This window comes from Scleropages formosus, chromosome 3 (genome assembly GCF_900964775.1).
Source record: "Scleropages formosus chromosome 3, fSclFor1.1, whole genome shotgun sequence".
NCBI lineage: Eukaryota > Metazoa > Chordata > Actinopteri > Osteoglossiformes > Osteoglossidae > Scleropages > Scleropages formosus.
The window spans coordinates 12872177-12892109 of record NC_041808.1 but is presented as its reverse complement, the minus strand read 5'-3'; the positions used below and the strand labels follow the sequence as shown (position 1 = coordinate 12892109).

At 40.0% G+C, this 19933-nt stretch overlaps 1 protein-coding gene across 1 annotated transcript in view; it reads right to left on the bottom strand.

The window, feature by feature from the left end:
* Positions 1-6123: 6123 nt before the first annotated feature.
* Positions 6124-19933, bottom strand: part of pappa2 (pappalysin 2) — a 67766-nt gene continuing 53956 nt past the window's right edge. Inside the window, exons 22-23 of the mRNA XM_018753260.2 lie at positions 9291-9389; positions 6124-6279 (exon numbers count right to left, since the gene is read on the bottom strand). Coding sequence (XP_018608776.1) covers positions 6196-6279; positions 9291-9389 — 183 coding nt within the window. The 3' untranslated portion in view covers positions 6124-6195. The remainder of the gene's footprint in view (positions 6280-9290; positions 9390-19933) is intronic.

The following is a 19933-nucleotide window of genomic DNA, read 5'->3' as shown; positions in this document are numbered from 1 at the left end:
GACCCTCCACCTTGTCCTTCTCAATCACTCCTTGTACTAGGATGAGAGAAGGACTTCTGAACCAAAGCTGTTTCCAATGAGCTCTACCGCTGTGGTTGAGAAGTTAATGTGCAAGTTGGAAGTTTTCTCACTCAGACTCTGTGAAGGAGCACAGGGATGGGCTGGAGGTGAACACAGTTGTCAAAGGTAACTTTTCTCACATTCTCAGCACTTTCAATTCAGCGATTTCACTGCCTTTTCGACAACTGTAACTTCATCTCTCCTTGACTAATAGCGGCACATTCACAATGATAACTCTTTTCTCTCAGAATTAATGCAGAAATGTGTTTCTGATATTAACCTATTCTCTTGTGTTCCTACAAATAAAACACACTTTACTTTTAAACTATATATTTCAAAATTTTAAATATTTAAAAGATATTTTAAATTTTTTTTGTAATTTTTTTTTTCATACTGCACACTTTTATAAATTGAATTGCTGTGACTTTTGAATACAATAAATAAGATTGTTTGTGAAGTTCATCTAGATACCATCCACATCAAAAATGATTGTGAATGGATTTGTTGATGAAACACTTCTAAGTGTGTTAAAGATAACAATTTTTGAATTTATTATCAACTAGAATGTGTATATGTGTAAATTCATGACTGTCCAGCTTCTGGTTAGTGTAATTTTTGCGACTACCTGCCAGCTGGAGGCCCGCCATTCCTTTTGAGTAAACACGGCAAGAACTGGAGAATCCTGTGGCACAATCATTTACCGTCACTATTATTTTATACTCCTACTGAAGACACACTTTTGCTTGATTTATTAAGTCACAAATCTCACAAATGGACAATTACAGCGAATGCTGAACAATTGCTTTTTAGCTGTCTGGACACGGATTGTGTTATTGTAGGCTGTAGATATTAATACCCCTTTTGAACTAAGAAGATGATTCAGCCTCTGTTGTGTACACATTATGTCTTCCTGTAAGAGGGCTCTAGGTTATTTATATAATGAGAGGTCTGTTAAAAGGTCCTTTTTGCCTTAACACTTCGTAGACACATGAACAGGCATCTGGCTCATCGCTCGGCCCTTCTGAAAGGAGCTACCGACTTTTCCGTGGGAAGATGATCACACGCGCCACAGAGCTCTACACTCTATGACCTTCAGTGTTTGACAACCCATACTCAATGCCTTCAGCATTGTTCAAAGTGTATCCCTCCCATTCCTTTGATTTGTTAGCTCTTTTTTTTCCCACAATTTTTAGAGACACTCTTAGTCTAAGATCCAGCTCCCTTCTCTGTTAAAATGTAGGCTCAGTAATTCACATCGAACAGGGACGCACTTTGCAGAAAGAGATATCTTTTGGAAGAGCATAGAAATATCCAACAGGTCAGCTTGTGGGGTCGTAGATGACACAGTGGATAAGACTGATACAAATGACAACACATTCCATGTAATAGGTTTCTGAGGACATTGGCTACAGTCAATAGTTTAGCAACTGAAATAAGTTAACTGTCCTGTTGTGTAAACATTTACATTTACTCATTTAAGAGATGGACACCTCTGAGTTAACAAAAGTGCTTTAAATGCAGACACACTGTTACCAAAACACGGTCAGTTTGACAGCACTGTGCCGCAGGCAGGCAGCTTGCACAAATCGACTCACTTTAAAACTCCAAGACTGGACATCAACAACAAACAAATTCCACGATGATGTTCAATTTAAACTTTGAAGATGAAACATATTCAGGTCTGATGAAGTGGTGGATTACTGTGTGACAAACTAATTTTTTTAAATTTATGTTACTTCGTAGTTTTGTTTGTTTCTTTTTTGATAGCTGCGCAGCAGTTTTGTTTCACTGGTTCTTTTACCGTGCTTGGATTGTGTTTTGCTTGTTTGCCAATTATGGGCTGAAAAAGAAAAAGAAAAACTCCTGCAGATCTGCAAACTGCCATTCCCCGTATGATCGCTCACTGAACCCAACACGCCCCTGCGTGCCACATGTTAAAGGAGTAGATGCATATAGACTTAATTCTGGAAGGAATTATACAGGTGTTGATGTCATTTATGTAACTGAATCAAGTCAGAAATTGAAAAAGTTGCATTTTGATCCCTTTACTGAATGTTGAAAGGGATTCAGCAGTTTTGGGGGAGCAAGGGAGCTTATTCCATTAATTGGAGTCAAGTTGTGACTTGCAGACTGCAGAAAAATGTGATTTACTGTTATCCTTTGACATTTTACATAGCACTTCCAAGGATTAATATATTGTTTCATTGTGACACTGACATCAATATTTATGAATCAAAAGGAGATTCTACTAATATAAATATATATTTTTTGGCAAAAATGTTTCAGATGAGTTTGAGTTTGACACAGAAGTTAAATTCATTTTCAAGACTAGGACATTAATAGGTTAAAAAGTTATTTTGCAACCCTCTTAGGTCAACAACTTTGCATTTTCCATTTTGAAAGTTGGCAGCCTCTCTTACATGGCAGATCTACAAAACATTGGGGCCAGTTTAGGTCTAGCATCTGTAAATGTGCTTCACCTTGCAGTGTAAATCAATAGGACTTTGAATCAGAGAGCCCAAAAACATTTGCTTCTGGACTGGATTCCTCCTTCTCAGGTCTGATTGTGGCCTATGGCGGTTTATGTTCTTCTTAGAAATGTCACTTGTTTTAGCTGTACGAAAAGATACTGACACCTATTAGTGCTTGCTTGAGAATCATGATGATTGTGGCTGTCAGTATATTATTTTGACACAAATGATCAGATGTTATCAAATCAGGCTTCGAGGCTTTATGAGAAAGAATATGAAAATAATCAGTGTATTTAGATTGCTTTGAATTTTTGGACTAAGGGTTCAGTTTAATGGCTAGCGGCTGATGCAAATCCACCCTGAAGAGACCAAATTGTGGGCTGAAATATGTTTATCTGACAAACGTTCAGTATCTGGAAAGCAGAAGGCTGCACTGAGTGCTGTTAAAACTTTGTTTTGAAATCATGATGTAGTACGGTGGACATGGAGCAAAGGAGAACTCAGCGCTGGCCAGGACTCGCTCTTGGGTCCAGTTGCTGTTCTAGGACAAGATGTAAAAGAAGAAGACAAACCCATCGTGGTCCTGGAGCATTCCACCCTATTTGTGAGCCAGCATTACTGACATATTGTTCCTGTGATGCTCAAACAAACGCAAAGCCAGTTTGTACCTTGCAGTTAATGAGTTAAATATAAAGTAGTATTACATATGCAGTTTATTTTAGGTGCACCTTGTCTGGAAGAAAACTTCTATACTCTTAAGAATGTTTAAAAAATACAATAAAATTTCATAGTATTTTGATCTGGAAGAATGGGGTGCATAAATAGAAAAGGAAATTATAATGGGCAAGAAATGTTCCAGTTTGCATCAAGGCTTTCGTATTAGCCAGCGCAGCAATGAATCATACAAACCTTTTGTAGAGTTAGGCTGTGGAATCATAAATTCCTTCATGGGTCAAATGAACATCTTATTATAATTATATTTAGTCTGTCACTTTGCAGAGTTTGTTCAGAGCTACACTCGTATATATTTCGACATCTGGGGCTCTAGGTAAGGTGAGTCATCGGACAGCAATGAGGTGAGGTAGTACAAAGAAATTATGTTCTTTGGTCCTTGAGGTCCATCGTAATCAGTGAAATATTATGCAGTATGTCTATAGGACTGTATGGCATGAACAATACGCACTGTCAGAAGAACAACAATGAATTCAAAAACGAGCGCCACCTCCTGGTGTTAAGGGGATCTCAGCATCTTGTACCCTGTGCTTCAGGTGAACCCGGTGATTTTTCTTTTTTTTTTTAAAACGCAGTGTTAAATGTCTCCCACAGCAATATGTCCTATGTCCTAAGCAGCTCAAACACCTGCCTACGATTCATCAGCCTGACATCACAGACTGCATATTAACGTGGAAACAGCTGTCGGAATGCGGTCAAGTTCACCACGCTCCTCAGCTGCCTTTCAGAGGCCTCACCTGTGTCACACCTCACCACATATAACAGCATGATGCAGGCACACTGAGGATTTGTCTAATGATGGCAATTAGATCATTATGAACACCAAACTCCAGTGATTCAGCTTATTACTGCTGCCTGCATGTAATCAACATCTAATAATGGTAATTGCATAATTATAAACACTCCTCTCCAACTAGTGGGCCTCACGCTGGTGCCAGCACACATTCATCATCAGTCCTTGACCCCCCCCCCCACCCCTGCACGGATATGATAGCGTTGAGCCAAAATTTTCAAATGTCATTGGTACAAATTGTTATAAATTTGTAAGCATTTCACCTTAAAAAATATTGTATCATTCTAATGTAAAAGCTTTGTTTTATATCATTTGTTCTTTTAATTATCCTATGCACATTGTGTCACTGTCTTCCAGGCTTTTCAGTTATTTAGTTATTTATTTGGCTGATGCTTTTCTCCAGTGACCTATAACATTTAGACACTTGTAATCATTCACCCATATTCATGTTTATATTTTCTCACTTAAATCCTCTCTTAGATATACCTAGGACAAAATGTATAACAAATGACGACCTAAAATAGTTGCTTAAATGTATCTATAAGAGAAAATGCTTTTCTTTGTTGCCATTAACATTAAAAATATGGGACCTAGCCACCGGGTGGCACAGAAGGAAGTGCTGGTTTCTCACAGTGAATGGGTGGTGCGAGAGGATATGGGTTCAATCTCTGCTCAGTTTGTGTGGACTTTGCATGTTCTCCCTGTGTCTGTGTGGATTTCTTCCGTGTGCTCCGGTTTCCTCCCACAGTCCAAAGACATGCTGTTCAGGTTCCCCAGAGTGCGTGAGTGACAGAGAGAGCGAGTGTCTTCCACGGATGTATGGATGAGTGACCCATTGTAAGTAGTGCTCTAGCAGTGTAAGTTACCTTGGTGAATAAGGTGTGTGGACTCATAACGCTACGTAGAGTTCATTGGAAGTTGCTTTGGAGAAAAGTGTCTGCTAAATGAGGTAATGTAGTTACCACCCAGCTTCTCACAAATTCAGATTTTCATTTATAATTAATGTTAAAACTGTTTTAAAGGTACTTAAGAATTTAAGTAATTTTAGTCATTTCTGCTCTTTAATGATGCATTCATGGAGCTTTGTGCGAGTTTCTTCCACTGAGTACTTTTATGCCCTTGTGTCTGGCCTCTGTAACACTTCACTGAATGCCGTTTCACTCGTTTGAAATTTGACATCCACAAATAATACTGAAATGTCAATGGTTAAATGTGTCAAGTAACCCGCTGAATTACAAAATATGAGATGCTTTCAGCTCCCACTATTTTTTGCTACAGTTATGAATTGCAGCAGATAAATCTTTGAGTTTGAAATATAATTTCATGTCAAATTCTGTTATTCTGATGATTGTGCCTTTGCCTCTCAGTTATATAGGATTTTTTTCCATGTGAACAAACAATTAGTTTTTATTAAGTCAGTGATGATTAGCAGTAGAGTGACAGTGTACGAAAATAACAAATTGTCTTCTATCACTTCTTTCCTCCTGGGAATATAATTCCATACCACCTGGATTACCCACATTTAGGCACGACTGTCTTTGTCATTGTCAACAACCTCTGATCCGGAGCCTACCCGGCAACACAGGGTGCAATTATGGGATAACTAAATACAACAGACTGGTTTGTGCTAAAAGTATAATTTATTAGTTGATTTGTCAAGCCTATTGTGGCAGAACAGTAACTCATACGATAGGAACTATATCTGTATAAAACATTTATAAAAACACATTTCTTCTACATTTTATAGATTCCCTTTGCAAATGGTATTTGGCCTTTATACCTGGAATACACATCAAAGATTAGTTGATATGGTACTAAAACACTTCATTACTAAACCTTCTCTTGTTATAGATTGTGTTTACTGTGCTATATTCTGTATTACTACATGAAATACTGTTTCTGTGAATATATATTTAAATATATTAGTCTGTCTCATATAGATTGTACTATATTTGGTATGGTTTGTACTATTAAATCTGTTCCTAAATAAAATACTGCTTTAGTCTATTCACAATCTTTTTCTCACGATGAGGGAAATCGAATAAAGCTTCAGCGCAGAAGCCATGGCACAACAATCCTCTTCCTCAGTTCCATCTAGGCTTCATTTCTCGGGTTCCGCAGCAGCCCTGGTTCGAGGAGCTAGCCTTGCTGCTGGTTTTCCTCTGCTGTGGGATCGCGGCAGGAGCATTCGTCCTGGTCACATTCTGCCCCGAACTGAATGACCTGCCGATGAAGGAATTGTGGCGGGGTTAATAAAAGCAGTCCCTGGCCCTCAAAGCTGGTGAAGCTTTGCTAGTCCTCTGTCTCGTCTTCTGCTCTTTTTACCTACCAAGGAGAGTCTCTAATCCATACGCACTGTGCACCTGAGCAATTAAAACAATACACCAACACATGAGTTCATTTTCATTTGCAACAGCTAATAAAACAAATTTGCAAATCAACTGAAACGTATGGCGCCCCCTTGCGGAGCGTCGGCTGTGACCTCCGTGTGTGTTATAGTGATGTACATAAGGAATATCACACCGGGGAAAGTTTTGTCCTTGCAGCATATTCTGTTTTCTTCACACTGACGGATCACCATAACAGAAGTAACAAAAGTAACATGTTTTATCACATAAACCTAGTTTTATAGTATTATGAAAAGGTAACACACTTGAAAATCCCATCAGCAATTTAATTATCTGTACAGAAAACATTGTTATGATGCAACTGAAAAAAAGAAAAAGAAAGTTTATCTATTATCATAATAACACAATTTGTCCTAAACTGAAAACTACTGTTTTAAACTTTAAAAAAAACCCTAAAGGTTTTGTGAATTACAGAACTATATATATGTGCAGGTGTTCATTTCCCATTTCCATCCAAAGAAGACTGAATTTGCAAAGTTGTTGTTTTTGTTTGCTTTCCCATCAGATCTCCATTCCATCACCACACCCCATCCCATAGTGCACCACAAAGTCTATTTCTGTGTCCTTGTAGGTCCCATTTATACTTTAAACTGGTGCTGAGCTACTTATGCAATCCCATTCATGCCTATTACCCACCCCACAGTGTGTTGAAACACAAGATTGGTACAAAAGACTCCGTGTTCTGTACTTCGCGTTTCCCGTCAAAATCAAAGGGGAAAAAAAATAGATTCCCACCCAGCAATGGAATAATCATGGATGGGCTCGATGTGAACCCCTGAATGCTAGTATAAAGGAATACACCAGAGAGGTGAGTGGATCAACACATGTTAAGAATCAGCGGCGGGAGTTGCCAGCTCTGCTCTAGGAAGTGTGCCATCACCACAGGTTGCAAAACAAAGTCAGATACCCCTACAAAGCAGGCCTTTACAAGGAGAGTAAACATTAAGGTAAACTGCAGGCATTAACGCTGATTTCATCCAGTGTTTAAAGTTAGGTAATTGTTTAACCGAGGGCTCGGTCGCAGCTCCGTAAGGTAAAGAAAGCGTGTGGAAATCGCCTTCATTTGGCTACGAAAGGTTGGTTTTGCTGCTTGGGGGGGACTGGTTAGCTGCATGCAACTCTGTCTTCACATCAGACAGCTACCCTGTAATAGTCCCGGGACAAAGGGCCAAGCCATTCCTTCTCGCTTCACTTGAGTGCCAAAACTTTGATTCCCCTAAACAAAGGAAACGGCCTTTTCTGAATTCTGTCTGAATTCTCTTTGCAATTTCTGTCTTTTAAAGGCAGAAGTCCAAGTTTTGTTACTTTATTTGCATTATTGGTTGTGCATCATACACCTATGCAAAGATTTCCTTAAAATCATACGTTATTTTTTTCTTTCTTACAATTTTAATACTTCACTGACTATTTAATCCATCACAGCTTGCTGTATTTGTCCCATTTACGCACCAGGGTATTTGACTCTGCTCAAGGGTAGGGCATGGGGCACGTAGTAGAAGTAGTAGGGCATGGGGCTCAAACCAGTCAATTTTAGGTTACACATCCATGTCTTTAATCTCTGCAGTACCTGCTTTAATGACCAGCAAGTGAGATGTATTCATTTAGTTGCTCTCATTGCTCATAAACAAACTTGTCTTTGAATTTGCAATAGATTTTACAAGAATTTTCAACTGGAGGTACCAAATAGATGGACATGAATGAGGAATTTTTATTCCTTTTTAATAATGATTATAACTGTAATTCTGTGGTGAGTGGCACAGTGGTGCAGTAGGTAGCAATGGTGTCTCATAGCTGAGCTGCAAGTTCTCACGTGGGTTTGAATCTGACTCAGTCTGTGTCCAGTTTGTAAATTCTCCTTGTGTTTGCCTTGGTTTCCTCCGGTGCCCTAGTCCTACAGTTATGATATGTGTTTCAGGTGGACTGCAGGCTCTAAACTTGCCCATAGTGTATGTGTGAGTGAATGATTGTGTATGGTTTCCCTGCAATGCACTGATATCCCACAACAGGGTATACCCTGCCTCACAGGCTAAACTTCTGGGATAGGCTATGGATTGCAGCCCTGCACTGGACAACTGGTTATTTATAATCAATGAATGATGATGTATGTAAATGTATGCATGAATGCAAAGTGTTTTAAAATTAGCCCATTTGTTCATTTTCTCGGTAAAAAATAAATGTAGCAAGTTAGTGTGCAAATAACACATAGTCCAGCATGGGAATTTTTGTCCATAAAAATAAGAACTGTTATAAAACTCATCATAAACACCTTCCCCAGCTAACCTCATCCCCAGATCTTAACCCCATTGCCCTCAGCCCAGAGCCACCAGCATCTGCCCCCCTCCACACTGAGCCCCCCAACCCTCCACTGTTCAAACAACCTGCCAGTTTGGACCTAAACCGAGACTCTCCCTACTGGGGTCACTGATCCATAAACCGCCTGGGAGGCTGGGTATAGACCAACACGCAGGTTCCACTCAGCCCACTGAGACAGGATGCTGTCACTTATGATTTATTTCACTTTCTGGGGCCCTGCCAGTCTGAATGCAGTTTTACTGTGGCCGGCTACCGCAGACACCTGGCCTTCCTCTCGTAAAAGGGCACTTTTAATATGCACCTTATTTATGACCGGCAGCTTTCTGCCTGAGCTCACAGGATCAGGGTCGCCAACAGTGCCGCTGTGCTGCTGTCGGCAGGGTACACCTGGGAGACACGTAGGCATCGAGTCCAAGGAAAGAGACAAGACGGGAAATGACAACAGCAGCACAGGCACCCCGCAACAGAAGGAGTGCAGGGAGGAGGGACAAGTGGACAAAAGATGAAAATTACCTTCTTGGTAGACAAGGTTGATGAGCAGCAGTCTCCCCCATCGTATTGGCAGTACGCTCGGTTATTGATGGTATCACACCAACCGTCTCCCCCAAACGGCTGTAGGGGTAGGAAAAGGCAAGTTAATAAATTGGATACCGTACACATTCTGGTATCTCTGACAAGACCTGCTTGGAGTCTTAGTGAGTCACAAGAGTATGACTCCAGTGAAGATGTGACCTGTCTAAAATTAAGAGGGGATATTGGCATTACTACAGCATAAATATGGAACAAAGTGAAACTTTTTTTTTGTTTGTTTTTGTTGATCTGCAAGTTCTTTTAAGAACACTAGCTTATGCTCGTGTCAAAACACTTAAAGACTGTGTATTCTTTTATTTATTTCTTTTATTTTATTGTTTTTACTTTTTACTTGTAGTCCAGATGAATCGCAGTAAACAAATATACACATTGGGACTATACTTGTAACTGTTTTTAGAGTAACACTTCGAAGTCTACGTGCATTTGCTGGAAACTAGTCTTTTTTCCACAAGGCATTGAGCTAACAAGTTTGATCGTTCCCAGCTTTTCTGCAGAAGTTTACGCTGATGTGGGGCACGTGTGAGTTGTTTTTCTGTCACTCTTTTGTCCGGTTCTCCCCATATAAGTATTGCCCAGGTGTAATCACTTTTCTCTGGTCTTGTATATTCTCTATCACCAGGCCAGTAGGAGAAGAAAACTTGGTGCTTGAACATTTTTTTACAGTGTTGTATCGCCAGATTTTCAAGAATAACCATATGAATTAGCTACCCTGTTAAGCCAAGCGATTTCGTTACATACTATATGCACTAAAGCCCAGATAAGAGCAGGCAGAGTGAATGAGCATTTTTCTTGTATTGCTGCAAAGCGGTTTTCCAAGACACTGGAAAAGACTGTCGGTCTGCCTTCCCAGCAGAACAAATGGCAATTACGTTCCACTTGAATTTTTCTGGCTTAATCCACTTTTGTGGTGATGTTTTATGTTTGAATGATTTACTTCTGCACAGTATTCTGGAATTGTTGCAACCATTTGATGTCCTGAACATAATACACCAAACAGGGTGGTGTGGAAGTTGAGAAAATAAATCTAATCTAGGAAAGCCTTATTGAGCATAACTGGATAGCTGGTACCACTGATCAAACATTTTCTTGCTGACTTGCTGCTGTCAGGTCCAGAAGCACATGGAAGGGCAGGCAGTCCAAAAAAATATATAAATATATGTAGCGCAAGAGAGACCTATATTGCATTTAGAAAGTATTTAGACCACTTTCCTTTTTTCACATTTTTTATTTTGCAGCCTTATGATAAAAGCATTTAAATTTATTTTTCCCATCATCCATCTGCACTCAGTACACAATTATAAAACAAAATCAGGATTTTCGAAACATTGACATAAGTATTCAGGTCCTTTGCTATGACACTTGAAATTTAGTTCAGGTGCATCCCATTTCTACTGAACATCTTTGAGATGTTTCTACACCTTGTTTGGAGTCCAGCTGTGGTAAATTCAACTGATTGGACATGATTTGGAAAGGCACACACCTGTCTATATGAGGTCCCACAGTTGACAATGTGTGTCAGAGGAAAAGCCATGTGGTCAAAGGAATTGCCTGCAGAGCTTAGAGACATGATTATGTTGAGGCACAGATCTGGGAAAGTTACAAAAACTCTACAGCATTGAAGGTTCCCAAGAACATTGGCCTCCATGATTCTTAAATGGAAAAAGTTTGGAACAACCACGACTCTTCCTAGAGCTGACCACCTGGCCAAATTGAAAAGGGCCTTGGTAAGAGAGACGATAAAGAACCTGATGGTCATTCTGGCTGAGCTCCAGAGATCCTGTGTGGAGAAACTTCCAGAAGGATAACAATCACTCCACTGATCTAGGCTTCACAGCAGGGTGGCCAGATTGTCAGTTAAAGACACATGAAAGCCTACTTGGAGTTTCTAAAAAGGTACCTTAATGACTTTCAGACTATAAGAATTGCAATTCTGTAGTATGACGAAACCAAGATTGAATTGTTAGACTTCAATTCTAAGTGTCATAGCTGGAGGAAACCAGGCATTGCTCATCACCCTCGCAATACCATCCCAAACAAGGAAGCATGATGGTGGCCACATTATGCTGTACGGTTGGTTTTCAGCAGCAGGGACTGGAAGACTAGTCAGGGTTGAGGAAAAGCTGAATGGAGCAAAGTACAGCAATATCATTAATGAAAACCTGCTCCAGAGAGGTCTGGTCTTTTGACTTAGCCAAAGGTACATCTTCTAACAGGACATTCATCCTAAGCACAAAACAAAGACAACACTACTCCTTGGATTACTCTAAGAACTCCTATGTCCTTGTGTGGCCCAGCAGGAGGCTGGAATTGAACCCAATCAAACATCTCTAGAGAGATCTGAAAACAGCCATCCACCAACAGTACCTATTCAACCTGACAGAGCTTGAGAAGATCTGCAAAGAAGAATGACAGAAAATCCCCAAATTAAAAAGATAAAATGGGGTACTGACTGTAGATTAGGGAAACGGGGTGTACAGAGTTTGTTATATCATACCCAAGAAGAAGCTTCAACAGTACTGAGTTCATTTGTCAGTGTGGTATGTGTGGTTGGTTTTTTTATCTTTTTAATTTGGCAGAAATTTTTAAAAAATCCTGGTTTAACTTTGTCATTATGGGGTACTGACTGTAGATTAGGGAAAGAGGGTGAATTTAAATGATTTTGGCATAAGGCTGCAACATAAATGAAAAGTGAAGGGGTCTGAAAACTTAGTAAATACCCTGTATAGAGAATATACATTACAATATCATCACGAAAATGAAAAGTTTTACTAACAAGAACAATAGCTTGTCCCTAATTCACCATGACGATGTACAGAAATTCCAAGCTGAGTTTGCAGATGCCTTTTCACCTCTCCCCAGTCTTTGTAAAACATTACATAGAGCCCCAACTAGGAGTAGTTGTGCAAAGCCACTCCTGTTCACAAACAGAAACTAATGAAAGAGCATCAAGAGAAAATGATAGAAAGGCAAGTAATAGAGAAGTCAAAAAGCAAACAGAGAAGCCCAACAATACTCATGCTTAAAGCAGATGGCTCATTAACATTCTGTGTCAATTGCAGAAAGACGCTGTCACTAAATTCAGTGTATATCCAAAGCCACAGGTGGATGCCTTTTCAAATCCATTTGGGTTACAACAATTTGTTACCTTTCCATTTGGGTTTCACAGAGACACCGCTGGCACAAAGTCTATGCTGCTACCTACCTAGATGGCATGTAATACATCTCAGAGCTATCCTGAAATCTCTGAGGGGAGCCAGCCTCGCAGCAAATTCAGCAGTGTGTGACTGGGCATAATAGGGTATATCTTGCCTTCCTTGTGGGTGGAGGTCAGATGCGGCCCAAAATAGAATAGCAACCGTTTCAGCCAGTGCCCAGTCCCAAATAAAGAAACTAGTGAGATACTTCTTAGGCATGGTCAGTTATTACCAATAATTCATCTCTAACTTCTCCCAGCTTTCTATCCTGACCCACAAAGGAAGACCCCATCTGGCTCAGTAGACAGAGCTGTACTCTACATCCTTCCAGACTACCAAAGAGTCTTTGTGATGGGCCCATGTTGACCTGTCCTGACTTCCCTTTGTGTTGCCAACTGATTCCCAAAACAAATTCCTGTGGGCTGTCATCTCCCAGGAGGTAGAGAGAGAGGACCATATTGTTTTGTACATTAGTTAAAAACTGTCCCAAGGAAACATCACTACAGTATCATAGAAAAAGTGCTGGATACTCCCCTGGGCATTCTCAGTTTCCTCTCCCAGTGGGGCAGGGATCTCGACTCGGACAGGGTGAGTTCATCTGGGTAGTTCTCTGGCCGATTTTATGCAGTGGAGGAGTGGGGCAGGTGGGAAGACAGAGCATGCCTCCATATACTTTATACAGAACACAATTTGCCCTTATACAGAGCACAATCCCCTGCTTGACAGTGTAAAAAGACTTACGGTTCTGATTCCCTTCCTCCTGACATTATCCTCAGCCTAGGAGTCGTAAAATAAAAAACACTGAATCCAGAAATTCTGAGTAAAATGTTCTTTGTGTCCTGGAACCAGTGCATTTGTCAAGTATTTTTTGTTTTGTCCCTCGTCCTCAACTTTACAATACAAGATCAATATTTATATATCAAGAACTTGGCTACACAACAAAGATTTCTTTTCAGAGCATATTATTGAAACTCTTAGTATAAAAATATACACTTAATTTAGGTAGAATGGGTAGTACTGTAACAGGAAATATACTGTATGTTTCCATTGTTAACAACTGCTTGTCCCAAGCACGGTTGAGGTGAGCTGGAGCCTAACCTGGTAACACAGGGCGCAAGGCCAAAGGGGGTGGGGACACACCCAGGAGGGGATGCCAGCCAGTCACAAGGCACCCCACGCAGGGCTCGAACTCCAGACCCGCCACACCATGCCCCCTTTACTGTATATACAGTGTGTATATATATACATACACACAGAGGGGGGTGCGGTGGCACAGTGGGTTGGACCAGGGTCCTGCTCTCCGGTGGGTCTGGGGTTCGAGTCCCGCTTGGGGTGCCTTGCGACGGACTGGCGTCCCGTCCTGGGTGTGTCCCCTCCCCCTCCGGCCTTACGCCCTGTGTTACCGGGTAGGCTCCGGTTCCCCGCGACCCCATATGGGACAAGCGGTTCAGACAATGTGTGTGTGTGTGTGTATATACCCTGGTGCACCCTGGTCCAACCCACTGCGCCACTACGCCCCCCATATATATATATATATATATATATATATATATATAAATAAATTTGTGTATTATCACATAGAGAAAATATACCTACAGAATAGATTCACTTATTTATTCGTTTCAATTCAGAATTAAAGACTGCTTTTGAATGTTCAAACTAGACTGCTATATCAAAATGTTGCACTGAGCAAAATTCAATCCAATATTCTTTGACTTTTACTTAATCTCAGTTTTCCTTGTCTAAATCAGGACAAGTTGAGACAGCGAAAGTTACTCTTGGCAATCTTTGCGTGTACAATTTTCTCAGTTCTAGTTTGTATTTGAATCCCTATAGTAGACAAACAGCAGCTTCACGAACGATCTTTCTATGGTTTTACCTATGACTAAGAAACATGCTTCCAGAAAGATTGCTCATAGTAGAGGCTTGCCAAGCACAAACAAAAGACTGGATGAAGATACAAGTGAAACGCAGGGGAAGCAAGATTTTTTTCTCATCCTTTGTTGACAAACACATAGTAAATAAGCATCAAAGTCAATGTTCAAGACCCAGATGAACCTCATGATTCACCAGAGGATAGAAACCCAGATCGTTCTGGACAACGTGCTCATTACTTGGGTAACTGAGTGGCACATCTACAGATTCGAACGCATATCCCGTCAGTGCTTTCTTTTTATTAAAGAGGCCAATTTAAGACACAAACAGAGAAGTTCTGATTATCCCCGATCTCTCCATTAACATGTAAGACAGACTACTGTCAATATCTATTTCATGATTAAAAGAGGAATTTTGCCAACAAAAACTGAACTATAGTTGGTGAATCAAAGGGTGATGATGCCAAGTCCATCTGAACTCTGTCACTCATGACTGTTTGGAGCGACCACCCTTGGCCAGACAACAGGACAATAAATAGTAACATCTTGACAGGCAGACTACTTCCAATATCACTACATTCATAGCTGACACTTTTCTCCAAAGCAACTTACAATGTTAAGGTTACAGTTATTACAAGCTTACAATTATTTACCCATTTATACAGCAGGGTAGTTTTTCTTTAGCAATTTTGAGTAAGTACCTTGCTCAAGGATACTGCAGCTGGAGGTGGGGATCAAACCTGCAACCTTTGGAGCCAGAGGTAGTACTGTAGCTCTAACCATTACACTACCAGCTGTCCCAATAATATTAAAAGTGGATTAGTAAAGCAGATACACATTCTCATAAATCTAGAATGCTAATAAAAAAAAAAAAAAAACAGTTTTAGTTGTATTTCCAGTTGCATTTTTTCTTGACTTCTTGATGCAATCTCTACAATTTTTCCACCTTGTTTTCTTACTTCATGTTCTCATACATAAGTGAATGACATGTCCTTTTTATGTGAGTCATTCTCCTTTCCAGTCCATGTCTCTGTCTCTCATTACAAGAGCTGGAGATGACGGGGTCGTGACCTCCCCTTATGGAGCCTGAGTCTGCTGAGTAATATTGCAATCTGGTCTTCAGGGTAGATGGGATGCTGTCCCAGAGCTCTACAGTTGGTGTCAGGGGAGCGTGAGTGGAAATTTATGGTGGCTCAACTTCAAACTGGCGGATCCCCATCTCCACTGGGCTAGTTTGCACTGTTGGTCATCGGGTTCAAAGTGGGTGAAGAGATGCAAAAGCCGTTTGAGATAAAAGAGAGAGCCAGAGAAACTGGACAAAGGAGCCTAGTTAGGAAAAGAAGATGCTCATTCAAGGCAGTATGAGAATCCCCAAGAGCAGCCATACTAAGCTGATGTCATAAGTATTTTAAAAGAGAATCCAATTTACTGTCACAGGTCTACAGCTCATCCCCTGACAGCTCACAAAACTGTCTCAGTTACAGGGTGAGATCGTTTGATACACAGTGCAATCCTTATATCCAACTGTTCTGGATATGATGCTGACTGAGAAATATCAAAATTGAGGATTTTGGGAACGGTTGGGTAGCTTGCAGGGCATTGTACAGGGATTCTCTGGCATAAGTGTGAATTTTTGTCACGTAAGTCCAAGGCTAAGTCACTCTAATTGAAGACCCAATGATAATTTAAAAAAAAGAAAAAAAAAAACTTTTAAAAATGAGAAAACACAAAGAAATCATCATCTTGTTAGCTCTGAATGCCGACAACCAAACAGGACTTGTCTCAAAGAACACACACACATTTTCAGAACCGCTTGTCCCATACGGGGTCACGGGGAACCGGAGCCTACCCGGCAACACAGGGCGTAAGGCCGGAGGGGGAGGGGACACACCCAGGACGGGACGCCAGTCCGCCGCAAGGCACCCCAAGCAGGACTCGAACCCCAGACCCACTGGAGAGCAGGACTGCGGTCCAACCCACTGCACCACCGCACCCCCTATGTGTCTCAAAGAACAAAACAGGTCAAATTTTTGAGGCTAACCCCGTAAGAAATCAAGTATTAGTTAATTTGGGGGGAATTTTTAAACCTACAAAGTTTTAGAGCTCCAGATATAAATTGCATTGTTAATATAAACAGATAATCCTGTTTGGACACATGACTAATATTATGAAATATCACTATCAACATTTTTTAATCCACTTTGCAATAAAACAATTTTGCCATCTTACAGGCAGTAACAATAAAACGTAGCTGGCAAGAAGGGTGTCATTAAATCAGTCACGTGCCCGTGTTATTAGAAAATGCAGTATCATCAATAAATGTGAAAACCAGTGAGAGGCAGATACCCAAGAGTTCAAGGTTTAGTTATAAAGCTTTCAAAAATGATATTGTAAAAACTGGAAGTGAGGTATGTAGTTCCCTCATGTTATTCTCCAAAGCGTAAGAGGATCTGAATGAATTATATTTTGTGCTAATTGAAAGAAACAATAAACAAAATCAATGGCCTAGCAATAAGCGAGAATGTTCGAAGGTTCCTCTTAACAGTTTGTCTCAGAGAAATATGTATCTGCTGACTGGGACTCCCCAGAGCTCCCAAAAGGCATACTAATTGTGTTCCTGCTCATTTCACTTGAAATATTAAAATAATTTTTCAGCCTTGTTTTTAATAAACTCTGACTGCATGTCCAAGTGAAACACAAGTTTTAGGAAACGCTGCAGGATACACTTACAGGAGTCAAGTGCCTTCAGAATTCTTATAAATGACAGAGGAACTCAGGCCATTAGGCTTATTTTAATGTTTGTTATGAAATATGTGGAATTGTGGAGTAGCACAGGGCTCTATTAGTAAATTTAATTAATTCCAGTTTAGGGTAAAGTTAGCATATTGATTATTAATTACTGCATTGTTCTGTAATTTTAGGATCATGTTATACCGTACTTTGTTCTTAACAAATGAAGACTTCTTCAGCATTCATTTGTTTTTGTAGTGGTTTTCCAAGTGCACCCAATACAAAGGAACATTTTTGATAAATACAAATTGGCATATTTTTCTTACAACTTGCCAAACTTTACTTGAAATTCAGCACTGGCAAAGATTATGTTTGACATCTCAGAGTCATCTGTGTAAGACTGATTTAAATTTTCTCTTGTCCAAGTGGGAGTGAATCAAAACACCACCGCACTAAACATTTACTGTGTCCAGTTCTTTATTCCCCAGTGTGATGAACAACGAAAGAAGGTTTTCCCAGGTAAAGGGCTTAATTAAGCTTTCCGCTGCTGTTTGTTTTTGATTCAAGCTGAAATTCAAAGCCAAAAAACTTAAACGGACAATTTGAGCATCAGTCCATGGGTTCTGAGGCCTGAGTTCACCCTAAATCCAATCACCAGTCTTTACTTTCAAGGAGCATCTGGATAAGATCTGGTGTGGCGCATTAGTAAGACATGCGGTGGGGTATAATTTATAATGTTGCCACGGTGTCTCTAGTGGCAAGCAACTGTTTTGCCTAGCAACACTGGGAGAGCACCAGGAGTAAAAAAAAAAAAAAAGGCACACTGGCAGGTGGAGGGAATATTTTAGTAACATAAGACATCTCATCAGAGTTTATGTGCATGGTGGATTATTCCAGGCCACGCTGAAAGCAAAACTTTAACCAATACTGTACATTTTCACCCCAACCACAGTGACACTGTTCTTCCCCCCTTTACAGACCCTCATATGTAACAACGATTCAGTTTTAACTACAGCGTGACCACGGTGGGGAGGAAATAAAACCCAGGAAAACAGCAACCACCATGCCTGGAGACGACCCCACACCTTTTACAATGAATAATAAATGCTGAAACAGATGGAGGCAGATCCTCGGATATGATGAAAAGGTTTATTGGCCACTTTGAGCACTGGCACTTGGATGGTTTCAGGTGCACAAATCAACTTTATGAATTGCTGTCGGGATTAATGTTTTATTTTCAGGAGTAGTAATGTTGATAATAGAGACCAAACTCATATAACATTCATGCAAGAGCCCTGGCTTAGTACCGCTGTGATGTCACCCCCCTGGACATTTCAAAAACATACCAGTAGCGTTTTTATTTCACAATAAACAGATAACCACGGGCAGACCGTGCTATCTTTTTTGGATAATGATTTTTATATCCGAAGTCAAATGTGCTTTTCACGTGTTTATCACCATGACCTGACCATCAGCTCATTTCCTGAAACAATTTGCGTTTTGCTCTTTCTGAGAGGCAAGTTTGACTTGCCAAAGGCATAATAAGATTATAAACAAATTACTCAAATTCAGACCCTCCCCACTGGCCCCAAATTGGGCAAATGAAATTGGAAAGAAAACTTAAAACAATTCTGCTTATGTCCAAGTCAGTTTTGCTTATTTGATTTTCTTTTCAGGGAACTGAGTCTTGCAGAGACATTGCTGGCAACGTTGAAACCACAATGAAGCCTTTCGTTGCCAGGTGAAAATCACTCTCCAAGTTTGGCACTTCATCTTTTTTTCTCAACTGTACAAAACACCAAAGGACACAGTATGAAGCACAGTTTGGGTTTTTGATCTGCGTGGAGACGAGCATATTTTGACCAGAAGGCCTGTTTAAGCTTAGTGTGTCGAATACAGAATAACAAGCCTTTCAAATTGTGACAATGCACGCAAGACCGCTTTGCGATGGGGAAAAAAACTAAATTCAAAAATAAAGCCATCATTTATTTATTTATTTATATATGTGTATATTTTATCTTTTTTTATTACTATTTCACTGTACACTCAGCCTTGAGAGATATGATGACATAATTTTAAAATACTTCAACTTAACCATTCTGGCAATGAAGCTTGACATATAATACAAACAAGGAAAAATGGCATTAGTAACTGTAATTTGGGGCTGATTTAACATTTATTTGGAATAATGCTAAACATATAACTGACACGTGTCTTCTGCGATCTGAGGGGATGCTCTTATTGAATGAGTGGATAAAACATGTTATTCTCTATGGTTATTCCCAGTGTCTGGCTTAAAGACTACTTTTACTTCACCTCACCTAAAATATTAATCAAGAACACAATTTCTATTGTTCCTCCCATCCAATTTACCTATACATACTGATAGGTTCACCCCTTTATTTTGGCTTTCCAACACAGGCACCTGTGCCAAAGTCGAAGGAGTTAGTACTTTGGATCTATTTGAAAAGAATTCCATAAACCACGTACAGGTTTAGGCTTAAAAACAAAGCTGACTTGCATGTTTTATTTCTAAATAAGAACCACACAAGATCATTTCCAGAAGAGCAAGGAATTGTAGAGGTGCCTTTTGTTGTTTTTATTGTGATGAACGAGTGTCCTTTGGGAACTACTTATTAGATAGAGGTGAGAGCAGGGCCTATTTATTGCTGACTTACAATATTTCTTTTGGACTTTCCAACATTCAGAATAGCTGAAGAACTATGCAAAAATTCCACATCACTTGGATTCTTTGGAAAAAGTATGG